The following is a 12,415-nucleotide window of genomic DNA, read 5'->3' on the forward strand; positions in this document are numbered from 1 at the left end:
GGCTGAAAAACAAATACATTTATCAGCTGCAATAATGCAGTTCAGACAACAGAGGGCAGCAAAGTATTTGTGTTGCAGCTTTTGTATTAGTGTTGGCACCTCTGGTCCACCATAAGGTTGACATAGTATATCAGTCATGATGCTAAGTTAAAATATTTTGCTAATTCTATTTTTTTGCTGGAAAATATTTATCAAAAATGTGTTTTATGCCTAATCAACTGCAAACCTATAAAGTTATTTTGTGTCAGTTCTGTGTACAAAATTTTCAACACATAGTTAGACTGTTTTTCTGCAAAACTCAACTAAAGCTTCTTTTAAGGGAGAATTGTTAGACAAATTGAAATGTGGACATAACTTGATTTAGTGCTTCTCTGAACTGCTGTTTAAAAAGGTTTTAGTATTTATTCAGTTTGCGATCACATCTCTTTTCAGTTACTTTGAATCTGATTGATGTACAGTTAAGTTCAGGACAAATATGGGATAACAGTCTTGCAAAGACATGAAAGAAACAGGCCAAAGTGGCTAAAAATGGGCTGAGGACAATACTACAGTAGCTGGTGGCATTTGGTACTCTATGCTTTCTGCAAAACAAAATGCTTTATTCTCTTTATCATTTGACTATTGGTTAGGGTTACAGATCAACTGTTTTTCCCCCCAAAGAAATAGGTAATCAGGATTGGACAAACATTTGAAAAGGTCTGACACTAAAGCAACCCTGAGGATGACCATGAAAACATGGTGTCATCAGTAAAACATGGTGGTGACAGTATCATGATCTAGGGTTTCATTTTTATTTTTAGATGAAACTAGTCTTTTTTGATAAGGTGGTTAAGATATAATTCACTTTTTGTTAACACTTAAACCAAAAATGTTCTTCCATGAAGCTGAAAATGATCATTCACCTAATAAGGCTTATTAAAATCCTGTGGACCCTGTTCACATTGTTGGTGATATAGCTATGCTTGTTTTTAAATAGTTTTCCTAATAAGCTCAACAGTCTCTTTATTATTTATTTTGTCTATTTAGTTGCGCTTGTTCAGATTAAGTGAAACTAGAAAAATTTCCCAGCATTTTAACACATTTCAAGTGTTTATTTTGTTATCTTTAAACCAAGTGCTTTTTGCCATTTCTTCCAACTTTTTTTTATGTTTAATCTTAACCAATAAAAGGAATAAATATTTCATGTCCTCCTGGCTTGCCTAACTTTCTGGTTGAATACATACACAAATTTAATTTGACTTTGGTCATTTTGAATCCACTCACTAGTCAGTTGATGGATGAAAAGAACAACAATGAAAAAAGGCCTGATTATGAACACATCAAGAAAATACATTGCTTGTTCATAAAAAATCCAGTGGGGAAATATCTACTGTTTTCTTGAATGAATAAATGATCTTCCAGGGACAATGTCAATGCAAAACGAGAAAATACAGAACTTTCACAAATTAACTCAACACAAATGTGCTTTTTTGCCCCACTAAGATGCTTTATACTGCTGAGAGAATATGTTTAAGTTATTTAATTATGGTAGTATGAATATGGGCAATTTAGTCAGCCAGATCTAAGTGAATGGTTTAAATTAAATTACATTTAAATATAAACTAAAAGATGACCTATAAACAATCATTTTCATTTTTCCCAATGTTTAAGTGCATTTCTTTTTGTCCCTTTGCCATTTCATACTTTTGCTCTTTCAACGCCAAAACTTTTGCATACAAAATCTGCCTGCCACATGAATTCTTGGAAATGTAATAACAATTTTTTACGGAAGAGGATTAGGGCCACTGAAAAAAATGAAAAAAGTTAACAGATTTTTACATTTTATTTCTTTTTTAAAAAAAAGTCATTAAACTAAAATAAAAAAAATCAATAAAATTTTTTCAAACTACTTTTTGATTTATTTTTCAGTGGCCCTAATCCTCTTCTGTACATTTTTTTCACCAGAAAATCTGGCATTTTAACAGGGGCATGTGCTGAAAGAGATTCCTTGTGCTGAATGATGTAAATTCATAAATCATAACAAGAACATACACTGCAAAGTGTTACAAAAATTTTTATTACCTTACAAATGTTAGCGTATACAGAAATACATCTTTAAGGAGTCCTTAAACTTAAAAACAAAGCAAAGTGTACAAGTTCAGAGAGCTGCAAAATGTAGGAGTGAGAAGAGCTCCACTTCATCTCCATCATGTTTAACATCCGTGTTCAAGCCTTCAGATGTTTACAGAAGGCCACACAGCGTTGCTGCTGTGTGCAATAGCTCACGAGAACACAACTTATTTTTGTTAATGGCGTGCAAACCTTTGATCAGCCCTGGTAAACAAGCAGAGGTCAGGCTGAAAACTCAAGCATCTCGCACAAGTTTATTATTTTAAGGTTTTCGTCGGCACGGCTGGCATTCAGCTAATTTCCTGTGGAAAGTTCTGCAGTCGCTGCTGGAATGTGACCATTTGTGTTCAATGACATGCAACCCTCAGCCAGCTTACATGTAGGACATAAATCAGCTCTATTTTTGGTGTTATAAACACACCTTTACTGCTCTACATCTGGCTAATAATTTCTATAAAGGTATATATATATGCACATATATATATATATTGCTGAAGTCTCTCATCTGTCCTCTTGCAGCAGCTGCAGCCTGTCTTCTGCTAAGTTTGGGCTGCTGCGTCCAGTGTCAATAGCTTCACAATCATCTATGAAAAACACCAGGTCCTGCCAATAGAAACAAGATAAAAATATGTTTCAGTTTTTTTTTATGCATGTTTGTACTGTATGTGGTCAAACAGCTCAAAAGGAAAAAGGAACATATCTGAGAGGCTCTCACCCGGTAACAAAGTCTGGTGACGATGGTGTAAAGGTTCTGGATTTTCCTTTTCAGCAGAACCATTCTGGGCTTCTCCTTGCAGATCGAGCTGGGATGGTTCAGCACCACGTAGAGAATGTCACGCAGTTTGTTGGAGATGCATGCATTCTAGAGACATAATAAGATGCTTATTTTGCTAATTACTATAAGTTTTTACTTCCCTCTAATCTTTAATTAGAACACAAGTCTTAAGCTTGATGCAAATCCAAAGCAGTTGGATTAAAAGCAGCTCTTATCTGATAAGGAATAAAATTTAATTAAAACAAATTTTCATTCTAGATTATATGCAAATAAAAAAAAAATAAAAAAAAAAAGGTTTTCCAACTTACATGGACATCAATGTGGATGACAGGCAGAACTTTTGCACACTCTTTCTAATAAAAAAGAATTAAGAATATAAAAGCTGTCAGTCAGAAAAAAAACCTGCAGCAGCGAGGAGGTCTTACAGTGCGGGGGGAAGTATGGATCTTATCCAGGAGGGTCATGATTTCTTTGCCCAGGTTGAGCGCTCTGGAGTAGCAGGTCGGAGGAGTGCAGTCACACTGAAGCACGGAGCTGAAGAAGCAGAGGAGAGCCACCAGTCCCAGCCTCATGTCTATTTGCTTTGAAAAGGGTCCAGCTGCATGTGAAGAAATCCAACAAATAAGCTGCAGAGAAACCACTGCCTGTGCTTTTAAGGATGGAGAAAAAGCCAAGGAAAAAAAAAGAGGATGACGTGGAAGAGCTGGAAAGCTCAGTGGGGGAAAATGAAAACACTGAGTGACTGTTGGAAAGCTTTGAAAATGAGTTTATCTTAGCTAAAGGCAGATCCAGGATTTTTTATATCTGGTTTTAGTTGCTTTAGAATTGAACTTAGAAAAGTCTTTAAACTTTTATATCAGTCAGATATATTAAATGTTCTATTTTTGGTATGTGTTTACATTTAGTTTAATTATTATAACATTCTCATGTCAAATATGTAGTAAGTTGGTTCTACAGAGGCCACCACAAACAAACCGAGGATCCTTCATTCAGGCATATTTGTTGTGTTAAACCTCAGATCACAGATTAATAATGCAAAGTACTGGACTGTTGCTCAGTCATTCCAAGTTTTATTTGCAGATCAATTTAGTCAGATAGAAGATTGGTGATGCATCCCATTGTCAACTTTTCTTAGTCAGTGATGATTTGATGAGCAATCTCATCCTTGGGCTAAAGCGTGGTATCAATTCAAATGACAGATCAGGCTTCTATACCAGAAACAATTCAAAACACCTCTTAGTTCACTTTGCTGGTAAGCTTTATGTGATGATTGATTTCATTCTCTAGCAGGACTCTAGCTGCTTTCATTTTACCTTTGTGTCTCGGAGTTTGATTGGCCAACAAGCCGGCCTGACCGAAACCATAGAGGATCTATGGAGTATTGTCAGAATGAAGGTGATACGACTCATTAAATAATCCAGATTACATGCAGGCTGTGAATAAAGCAAAAACAATCTTGTATTACTCCTCAGCAGAGCCACAGGCTGATCCCCTCCATGGTACGCAGCACTAATGCAGTAATCCACGCAGTTCAGACAAAACACTGTGCAGATCCAAAGAAACTACATACGCTTCAATATTAAAATAAATATAGTTTTATTATAGGCAGAATAATCAGAAAAAAATTATTGGTGGAAACCCTCCAAATAGGAAGTCTATATGCAAGTTATACGTAATTAATCTTCTGTGAATATTCCAATTCATCCAAATGTTTCTGTATCTGAACATCTTGAAGAGGAAATACAAAAGACATCAGGTGTGAAACGTCAGCTGCCTTTAATTGAAAAAAAGCAAGATAATACATACATATAAAAATGGTACAAAAATAAGCAGATTTATATAAAACTATCAATTTCTTGGTGATTTCCTTAGAATCATAAAATTACAACAAGAGAACAGAATAAGAGATATTGCATAAGAGTCTCATGTTGCAGGAGCAACAGAACCTTTCTTAAGATTGAGAAAATTTCTCTTCTTTTTCCTTTTCGGGACGACGGCAGGATTATCAGATTCCGGTGGATCCCGAAACACAAACAGGCGCTCTCTCCCCGGTGCGTTGCAGGCGGAGGTCTCCTTTTCCTCATCAGGGCAATTCTCTGCTTCCGTCACAGCTCTCGCTGTGTCACTCTGCAGCTGCCGAACAAAGGTGGCAGGCTTTAAAACAGGCTGCTGGCCGTTTGTATTTAGGTCCTTCTTTCCTCTGTCCCCAGCCTGCAACGATCCAGCATCCAGACGGGACCTGGGGAGCAGCTTTTCCACCATACTGCGCATCTTTACCCGAAGCCTGAGAGATTTGGAATAAAACGAGGCCATTGTGAGCTGGATGTTCTAATCAAAGCTACACTTCACTTCAGTTTGAGGTTCATCAAAGATGTCGCTATCCAGAAGTTACTCCTGGTAGTAGTTTGACATTGGAAAGCAAGGCTGATAAACAGAGACGTGTTGGACCCACCTCTCTCTCTCCACAGCACCATGTTGCACATCTGTGCTGTTTTTCTGCAGCAGAATTTCCCTCAGTCTGACAGGAATGACTCTGTTCTGCTCCCCAGCACATCTGCAGAAAGAGAAATCATTAAATGAAGCATTTAACAGCTTCCCAACTAAACCTGCAACGGCGTCATGCCGCGTCTGCCTTCTCCCGCAAAACAGTGTCCTCATTCAGAGATGGCTTTAGGGAGTTCTCAGTGTGAGGGAAAATGGGTTTCCATTCACAGAACCAGAGCAGGGCGTGATGCAAACTTTACGTTACTGGAAAGGAAGGTGTGGCTGTAAAGCTGCAGTTCCATCCACAGACAATTTATATGTGCCTTGCAAAGTATTCAACCCCCTGAAATTATTTCACTTTTTTTCACATTACAATCACACATTGTATTTTTAACCTGAGTGTAACGTAATCTTAGCATAAATCCATTGGGTTGGTTAGATAGAGACAAAGCAACGTCATGAAGACCAAGAAACACAGCAGAGAGGTCTGGGAAACAGTTATAGAGAAGTTTAAAAAAGGCTTTTTGTTGCACAATAAATTCAATTCCATTCAAATCAATTCAGTTTATTTATATAGCGCCAATTCATAACACATGTCATCTCAAGGCAATTTACAGTTCACCAGATCATACAGTCAGATTGATTCAAAGTGTTCTATCTAAGGAAAACCAGTTGATTGCATCGACTCATTGACTCAAATACAATCCCTCACACTAAGCATGCTTGTAGCGACAGTGGAGAGGGAAAAACTCGCTTTTAACAGGAAGAAACCTCCAGCAGAACCAGGCTCAGTGTGAGCGGCCATCTGCTGAGGCCGACTGGGGTTTAAGGAGACAGAAGCAGAGATATAAAAAGCAGATGTAAAAGGCGGCCCCATCCAGGAAACACACAGCCAGGCAGACGAGCTCCAAGCCAACTCCCATGTCAGAGGATGAAGAGAACACATCCAGCCAGTCACGGTCAGAGAAACAGGACTACACTGGAAAACTGGCCGATCTCCAGCAAATATAAACAAGGATGTTGATGGAAACAGCACAGCTGATATAAATAAATAAATGTAGAGCACTTCTCCAGCTACCCAAAAGTATAAGGACAGAGGTACAACAAGTTAGTAAACTTTTCTTTAATAGCACATTTTAGTAAAATGAAAAAGAAAAAACAAAGAGGAGCAGCTATCAAAAAGCATACAACTAGTTAAAATGCTGAATAAACTGGTCTTTAGCTACTTATTAAAAGAGTGTACAGAGTAAGACATATGGATGCAAGGTGTTCCGCTGCATAGGGGCAATAGTTCTAACGCCCTCTGGTCCTAAAAGAAATTCACAGAATCAATTAACAGCCTTTGAATGTAAGATCTCAAACAGAGAAAGGAAATGCAACTGGAAAAAGATCAGTAATCTAGGTAGGAGAATTACCATGTAGCACTCTGAATGTGAACAAATGTAAAGGTAACCAATGTTAAAAGAATAAAACTGCAGTATTAGTAACTGACTGTAAATGGTTTAGATGTTTCCTTATGCAAACACACTGAAACCATCAAGAACAGAGGAAGAAAGGCAGGAATCATAATCTGTAACTGAGGCTCTGCCAAACCAAAGTTAAAGCTTAATAACATGTCTCAAAGTAAGACTGTTAGCCACTATTAACACTTAGAGGTTAAAAATAAAATCTTCAGTTGGCTAACTAATAACATCACCTCCCTCCTACAAGATTATAAATGGACTACAGGGACAGATCTGAACACAAATAGCAGAAGAAAGATTAAGGAAAGATCATTCTGGGTCTTTTTCCAACAAATTCCTGCTGGAGGCATTCCTCATCAGGAAAACTATCCAAACTCAGCAGGAGACAGAAAACCTTGTTCCAGGCCATAAGGAATAAAAGGGAAATTAAATGAGGACTATAATCTATTTTTTGATCTCAGCTCAGAGAAAAACAACAGTAAATGCTGTGATTAACAGTACTTCTTATTTAAATGAATTAGAATGCTTGGAGAAGGTTGTGTCTCAACATGGTTCTCTACAAACATTTATGCTTTTTTTTTATATACTTCAATAAGGAAATACTTTTATGAACAACAGATGTTGAGCATCCTGAAACTAATTTATCACAATATCAGTTTACAATACCACAATGTTCTACAAATTAAAGGATAGAAGTAACATGAAGCAAAGGGCCATGTAAGCTCATACAGAACTACATTACAGCAGAAAACACATTTAGGAAGAACAGCTGCTTTATTCCTCCTAGTGTCACTAACTGACCAGTCTGCTGTTTTCCCCGATCTTCATAAAGCTGCTTGTTTGCTAGTTGTTCACTAATAACATACATCTGAGGTGAATAAATAGATTTAAAATTAAGATTACCTCACACATAAGTGGACTCTGATTACAGAGAAAATTAGTGCTGAAGCCAACTGGTTGCTTTGGGTTTTATTTAGAGGCATCAGAGTAAATCATCCCCCTTAAGCATTTTGGACAACTTTATTGTGATCTATTGCATGAAATTCCAGTAAAATATGTCAAGATTTTTTGTAATAATTTTATTTTTTTTTAATATTGAAAGGTTAAATGCATGAATACATTTGCCAGGAACTTCCTAGTGTGATAATATGTGAAAATCATCCATGTACAAATTTATCTTTTAAATGAAACTTTCAGGAATAAATCTCGTAAACTAATATATTCATTTAGTGAGTTTTTTCCTGACAGAACTTGTTGTTGAGACTTTAAATTAATGAAGAACTTGTGAAATAAGACAAATATCCAAAAAGGTACTGAAGCAAAAATGTCAATTATTATAGGGGTTAAAATAAAGATCAGATTTCTTTTATTATAACTTTGTAAACTTAAGTTAATAATGTCTCTCAGTGTTTTTTTTTGGAGGAATAAGGTTTTCTTTTTTTTGTTGTTATTGAGTGAAAACCCCAAGAACTTTCATGTGCCTCTTTATCGAGATTAAAGTTAGCATGTTCACTTATTTAAAGGGGTCATAGAATGCAGAACCGAGTTGACATTGTCATAGATGAATAATGATAGTTTAGTGGGTGAAATGGACGTACAGAGAAGTTCAAACCCCTTCGATTCCTCCTTTCTCTGCAAATCTCACAATTCCAAACTTCCACCATAAAACGGGCGAATCCAAACGAAGCACCGAGTTGGAGTAAACTCGGGGATGTTGCCTTATTTGGTTCTGGCCTTTACTTTTGTCAAACCCTGAAATTTACATACAGACCAGCCAACTGTTTTACTGGCCCAAGGGAGGGGGGGTATGAAGTGTCGACTGCTGGGCAGCTGACTGGACCGGACCTCAGCAGAGAGCCATGAGCCTCCTGGAAGAGGTGGGCCAGTAAGGCAGGCAGGAGGAAGCACGGGGTCCAGCCTGTGTCCAGGCTACCGTCACTGGGACGGGTTCGGTCACTCCATGCCCCGCTGGTTCCCTGCTCCCCTCCGCCGGGGTTCCCGGACCAGCCCCGGAGCTGACGGTTCAGCTCAGTTCGAATTTCCCCTGAGTTTCTACTATATGCTGCACTATAGTCGACCAAAATCCCAGACAATTTTAAAATTAAACCCTGGACATTTTTTTAAGTATGAAAAATAGGACATGTCTGTTAAAAAGAGGACGTCTGGTCACCCTACCATATCAATGATTGCGATCTTTCAGTGATTGAGTGGTTGTTGCTATGATGCGTCTTTGCTCAGCAGCTTCACTCATTGTAAACCAACCAATCAGTGCACAGCTCATCTAAATATTCATGAGCATACCATAAAAGGAAGAAAACCTGTCGTTTCATTTCAGGGCTTTTAACCAGGCTTGAATTAGGGGTCATAGAACAGCAAATATGCCATTTTCAGCCAAACCAATGTTACACACCCTATTCAGAGAACTTAAGGACCTGCACCAAATACCCTATAGAATCATTCTCTGAGCCCTTTTAGAGGAAATAAAGAGATTTCAGATGCCCTCTGCAGTGCTAGAGCTGAGTAGTAGGGCAACTTTTAAAATACACTGAATGGTGAGAGAGAAAAGTAAAAGTGAAATATTCTATGTTTTAGTTTCAACAGAAAAGGACAGAATGGTTTCAGACACGCAACAGAGATTAGGTGTACAAAGGCAGCTCTTCAAGGGAGACGAGGGAATTCAAGGAAGGGGAAAAAACAAAGAATTCCTCTGGAGTTGACTAATCATATTAGATTGCCAGAAAGATTTGAGAAAAGCTGCACCACAGTCAGTTTCACAGTAAATCAAACCTATCCCCTAATGGGATCCAGTACTGTCTGAATAAATACTAAAAGAACGTAACCCAAACAAGACTTTGCTCTTTTCTGCCAGATAATAGATCACAGACTATCTTCTTACCCGGAGCGATCTTCCTCTGCAGAAACTGAAACGGGACGTTGTTTGCGGCAGAGGGCGTCGCTGATTGAAAGAAGTTCACTTTCGGGCAAACTTGGAAGAAGGAGGCGCAGAACCTCAGAGAGAATAGAACCAGAGAGACGACTCTGCTTTAGCAGCTGAGAGGCAAACTCCAGATCCTGTCAAGTACAGACTCTCTTTACTTTCTTTTATCCAACAGCAACATTTCCACTGCTTATTAAATGTTAAGAAAATGATATCTGACCTGATCACAGTTTGAATAAAGTCTTTTAAGTTCAACTTGCTCTTTTAATTCTTCTTTTTCTTGATCGTTGATGGTAATCTCTTGAAACCTGAAGGGAAGAACAGTTTCAACACCCGTTATTAGCACAGGCTAGACAAAGAAGGTTTATTGTATTTTTATAGATCGATCAAACACAGGGTCATTTTGGAGTTTTTTTTTAAAGGTAAATGGAGACAAAAAGTAAAGAAAAATAAAGCATTAAAAACCAAGAATGTCCTGAATCAAAAAGAAACATTTAAGCATAAAATTAGAAACATGGCTGAAAGTTTGAAACAATTCATCCATGATTCAAATGAAATGTTTATGACTAAGCTGCTACAAAAGGTAATGTTTTCAGTTCTAATTTAAAGCAGGGGTCATGACCCCCAAAGAGCGCTAAAGTATTGCCAGGGAACCTCCTCTATCCAAACTAACTAGCAACGCCACGTTAATATGATACATATCAATAAAGTTATATTAAATAATAATACATTGGAATATATTATATTTCAAAATTAAGGGAAAAAAAAGCTTTGCAGTCTATCTATGTAAAGATAAACTGCAAAATTTACTTGTTGGCTTTATGTTGTTGTTGAAATGAAAATCAGACTCTTTCTATAGTGTTTAACCTCACTGACTAGCTGAACGCAGTTCTCTGACACTGTTACTGCAATAAAAACTATTTGCTTCTGCCTTTTCCGCATCTTATCCATCCACTCAATGACTGAAGGACTAATCCAGACATCAGCATATGCATGCTAGCTCATGAGCTATATTAAATACTGAACAGAAGTGGTCTAAAGGACTGGTTATTCTCCCGCAGCAGTGTGTCGCAGTGAGCTTGTCGCAGATATGTTTGATTTATGCCCAATATTGAAGCGTGGTCTACCCTATGTTATTCCACACCAAAACGCAATAGGGACAATCATGAACTAGCTGTGGGTCTAGATACGGTCGAGGCGGTGAGGAAGTGCGGGCAAGTTTGTGCAACAATGGAGGGACATGAGGGCGAAAAAGAGCGGGGATCGAGGTGGAAAAAGGGTCCCAGTGTTCTTGCACACCTCGCTCTACTATTCATCTTCATGAGTCGTTTTCCACAATGGCGATCATACAAACAAAACAAGCCAGTAAGGTACCAAACAGGAAATACACATGGGGTATAGCAGATGTAGATTTGCACAATCAGAGAACTCCTGTCTGCGGCACTGTCTGCGGTCACCTACATTTTTGGAGAGGTGCAGCAGAGTGTCTGCGGAAAGGGCGGAGGAACATTTGCATTCACTGCGACACAAACGCAGACAACCTGGTCTCTGAGTATAAATCAGCCTTAAGAATGGAGTCTTGAACAGGGTTCCCACACTTCAGGTAAAATTCAAGTAGTTTCAAGAACCTGCCAGAAGCCTTTCCTCAAATTCAAGGAACAAGTGGGGCAGGGTTTACCTCCTGCTACCATTTAAAATATCATCTTTAGTTGCATTTTCATGGCCATTAGTAATGAGAATAATCCTCAGGAGAAGGAATGAAACCGTCACCTTCCGTTGTGCATGGCGAACCGGGTTCAAATAGAGTGAAGGCACCCAACGTTGGAAAGGTTGCATATGCAAACAACTGAACCAGGATGCTGATAACATGAGTTTGTGGCAGAACCTGAGCTCCACATGTAGCCCCTCTGTGAAAGAATGCCAGAAGAGCCTGAAAGACCCAGAGCCATCAGATGTGATAATCAGATAAAATGCCTTTAAAAAAATCAAGCATCCAGAGGATGTGTTTTTAGATGATTAATTTCTGCAGTTTTCAGGGATGGAGGAAAAAGACCTGATGGAAGAAAAAAAAAACTTTTCTGAATGGCTTACCTTTCAAAGGCCAAGGCAGTGACCTGCTCACACTTGTGAAGAGCCTCCTGAAGAATGGAGGTCATGCTGTAATCTGGCCGAAGCTCAAACACATCATCTTCACTGGCCTCCTGTCCCTCAATGCCCTCTTCCTGGGTTTCATGAGGCATTGCTCCAAGCGGAAACATCTGTAGTCTGTCCAGCTCTGTCCTGTCTGCCTGAAGCTGTTGTTCTGCTTCTTTGAGGCTCTTTACAAGGAAGAATCAATTAAAAATGAATTTGCAATGAAACAATGGAGTATTTTGAAGAAAAGAAGTACCCACCAAGCAGTGACTGTGTATGCTGGGAGCCATATCCTGAAGATCTGGGATTTTTCTCTCCGTGAGCTGCTGAATGAGCAGGCTCTGCAGGGTGACCATGGCCTTGGATGTCTCCAACACTTTGGTCCACCTCTCAGCCTTCTGAAAGATGATGGTAGCCATCTGCATTGCAAGGCTGTCCGCTTGGCAGAGCAGATAAACTTTCCTCTCTCTCTGCATTTCCTCCATTACCTGCCAAAAATACATAAAAGAGAGT

At 38.6% G+C, this 12,415-nt stretch overlaps 2 protein-coding genes across 2 annotated transcripts in view; both read right to left on the reverse strand.

The window, feature by feature from the left end:
- Nucleotides 1-2,038: 2,038 nt before the first annotated feature.
- Nucleotides 2,039-3,519, reverse strand: cytl1 (cytokine like 1). Its single transcript, XM_015394378.1, has 4 exons — nt 3,310-3,519; nt 3,193-3,237; nt 2,825-2,971; nt 2,039-2,712 (listed from the first exon to the last, which is right to left on the reverse strand). The coding sequence occupies exons 1-4, from the start codon at nt 3,454-3,456 to the stop codon at nt 2,611-2,613; spliced, it is 441 nt and encodes a 146-aa protein (XP_015249864.1). The 5' UTR covers nt 3,457-3,519; the 3' UTR covers nt 2,039-2,610.
- A 960-nt stretch (nt 3,520-4,479) lies between these two features.
- The window catches only part of evc2 (Ellis van Creveld syndrome 2), a 22,041-nt gene continuing 14,105 nt past the window's right edge, over nt 4,480-12,415 (reverse strand). The window contains exons 17-22 of the mRNA XM_015394374.1: nt 12,163-12,390; nt 11,861-12,087; nt 9,990-10,077; nt 9,728-9,903; nt 5,337-5,438; nt 4,480-5,168 (exon numbers count right to left, since the gene is read on the reverse strand). Coding sequence (XP_015249860.1) covers nt 4,808-5,168; nt 5,337-5,438; nt 9,728-9,903; nt 9,990-10,077; nt 11,861-12,087; nt 12,163-12,390 — 1,182 coding nt within the window. The 3' untranslated portion in view covers nt 4,480-4,807. The remainder of the gene's footprint in view (nt 5,169-5,336; nt 5,439-9,727; nt 9,904-9,989; nt 10,078-11,860; nt 12,088-12,162; nt 12,391-12,415) is intronic.

The sequence above is a fragment of the Cyprinodon variegatus genome, unplaced genomic scaffold (genome assembly GCF_000732505.1).
Source record: "Cyprinodon variegatus isolate N-32 unplaced genomic scaffold, C_variegatus-1.0 Scaffold682, whole genome shotgun sequence".
In the NCBI taxonomy this organism is placed as follows: Eukaryota; Metazoa; Chordata; class Actinopteri; order Cyprinodontiformes; family Cyprinodontidae; genus Cyprinodon; species Cyprinodon variegatus.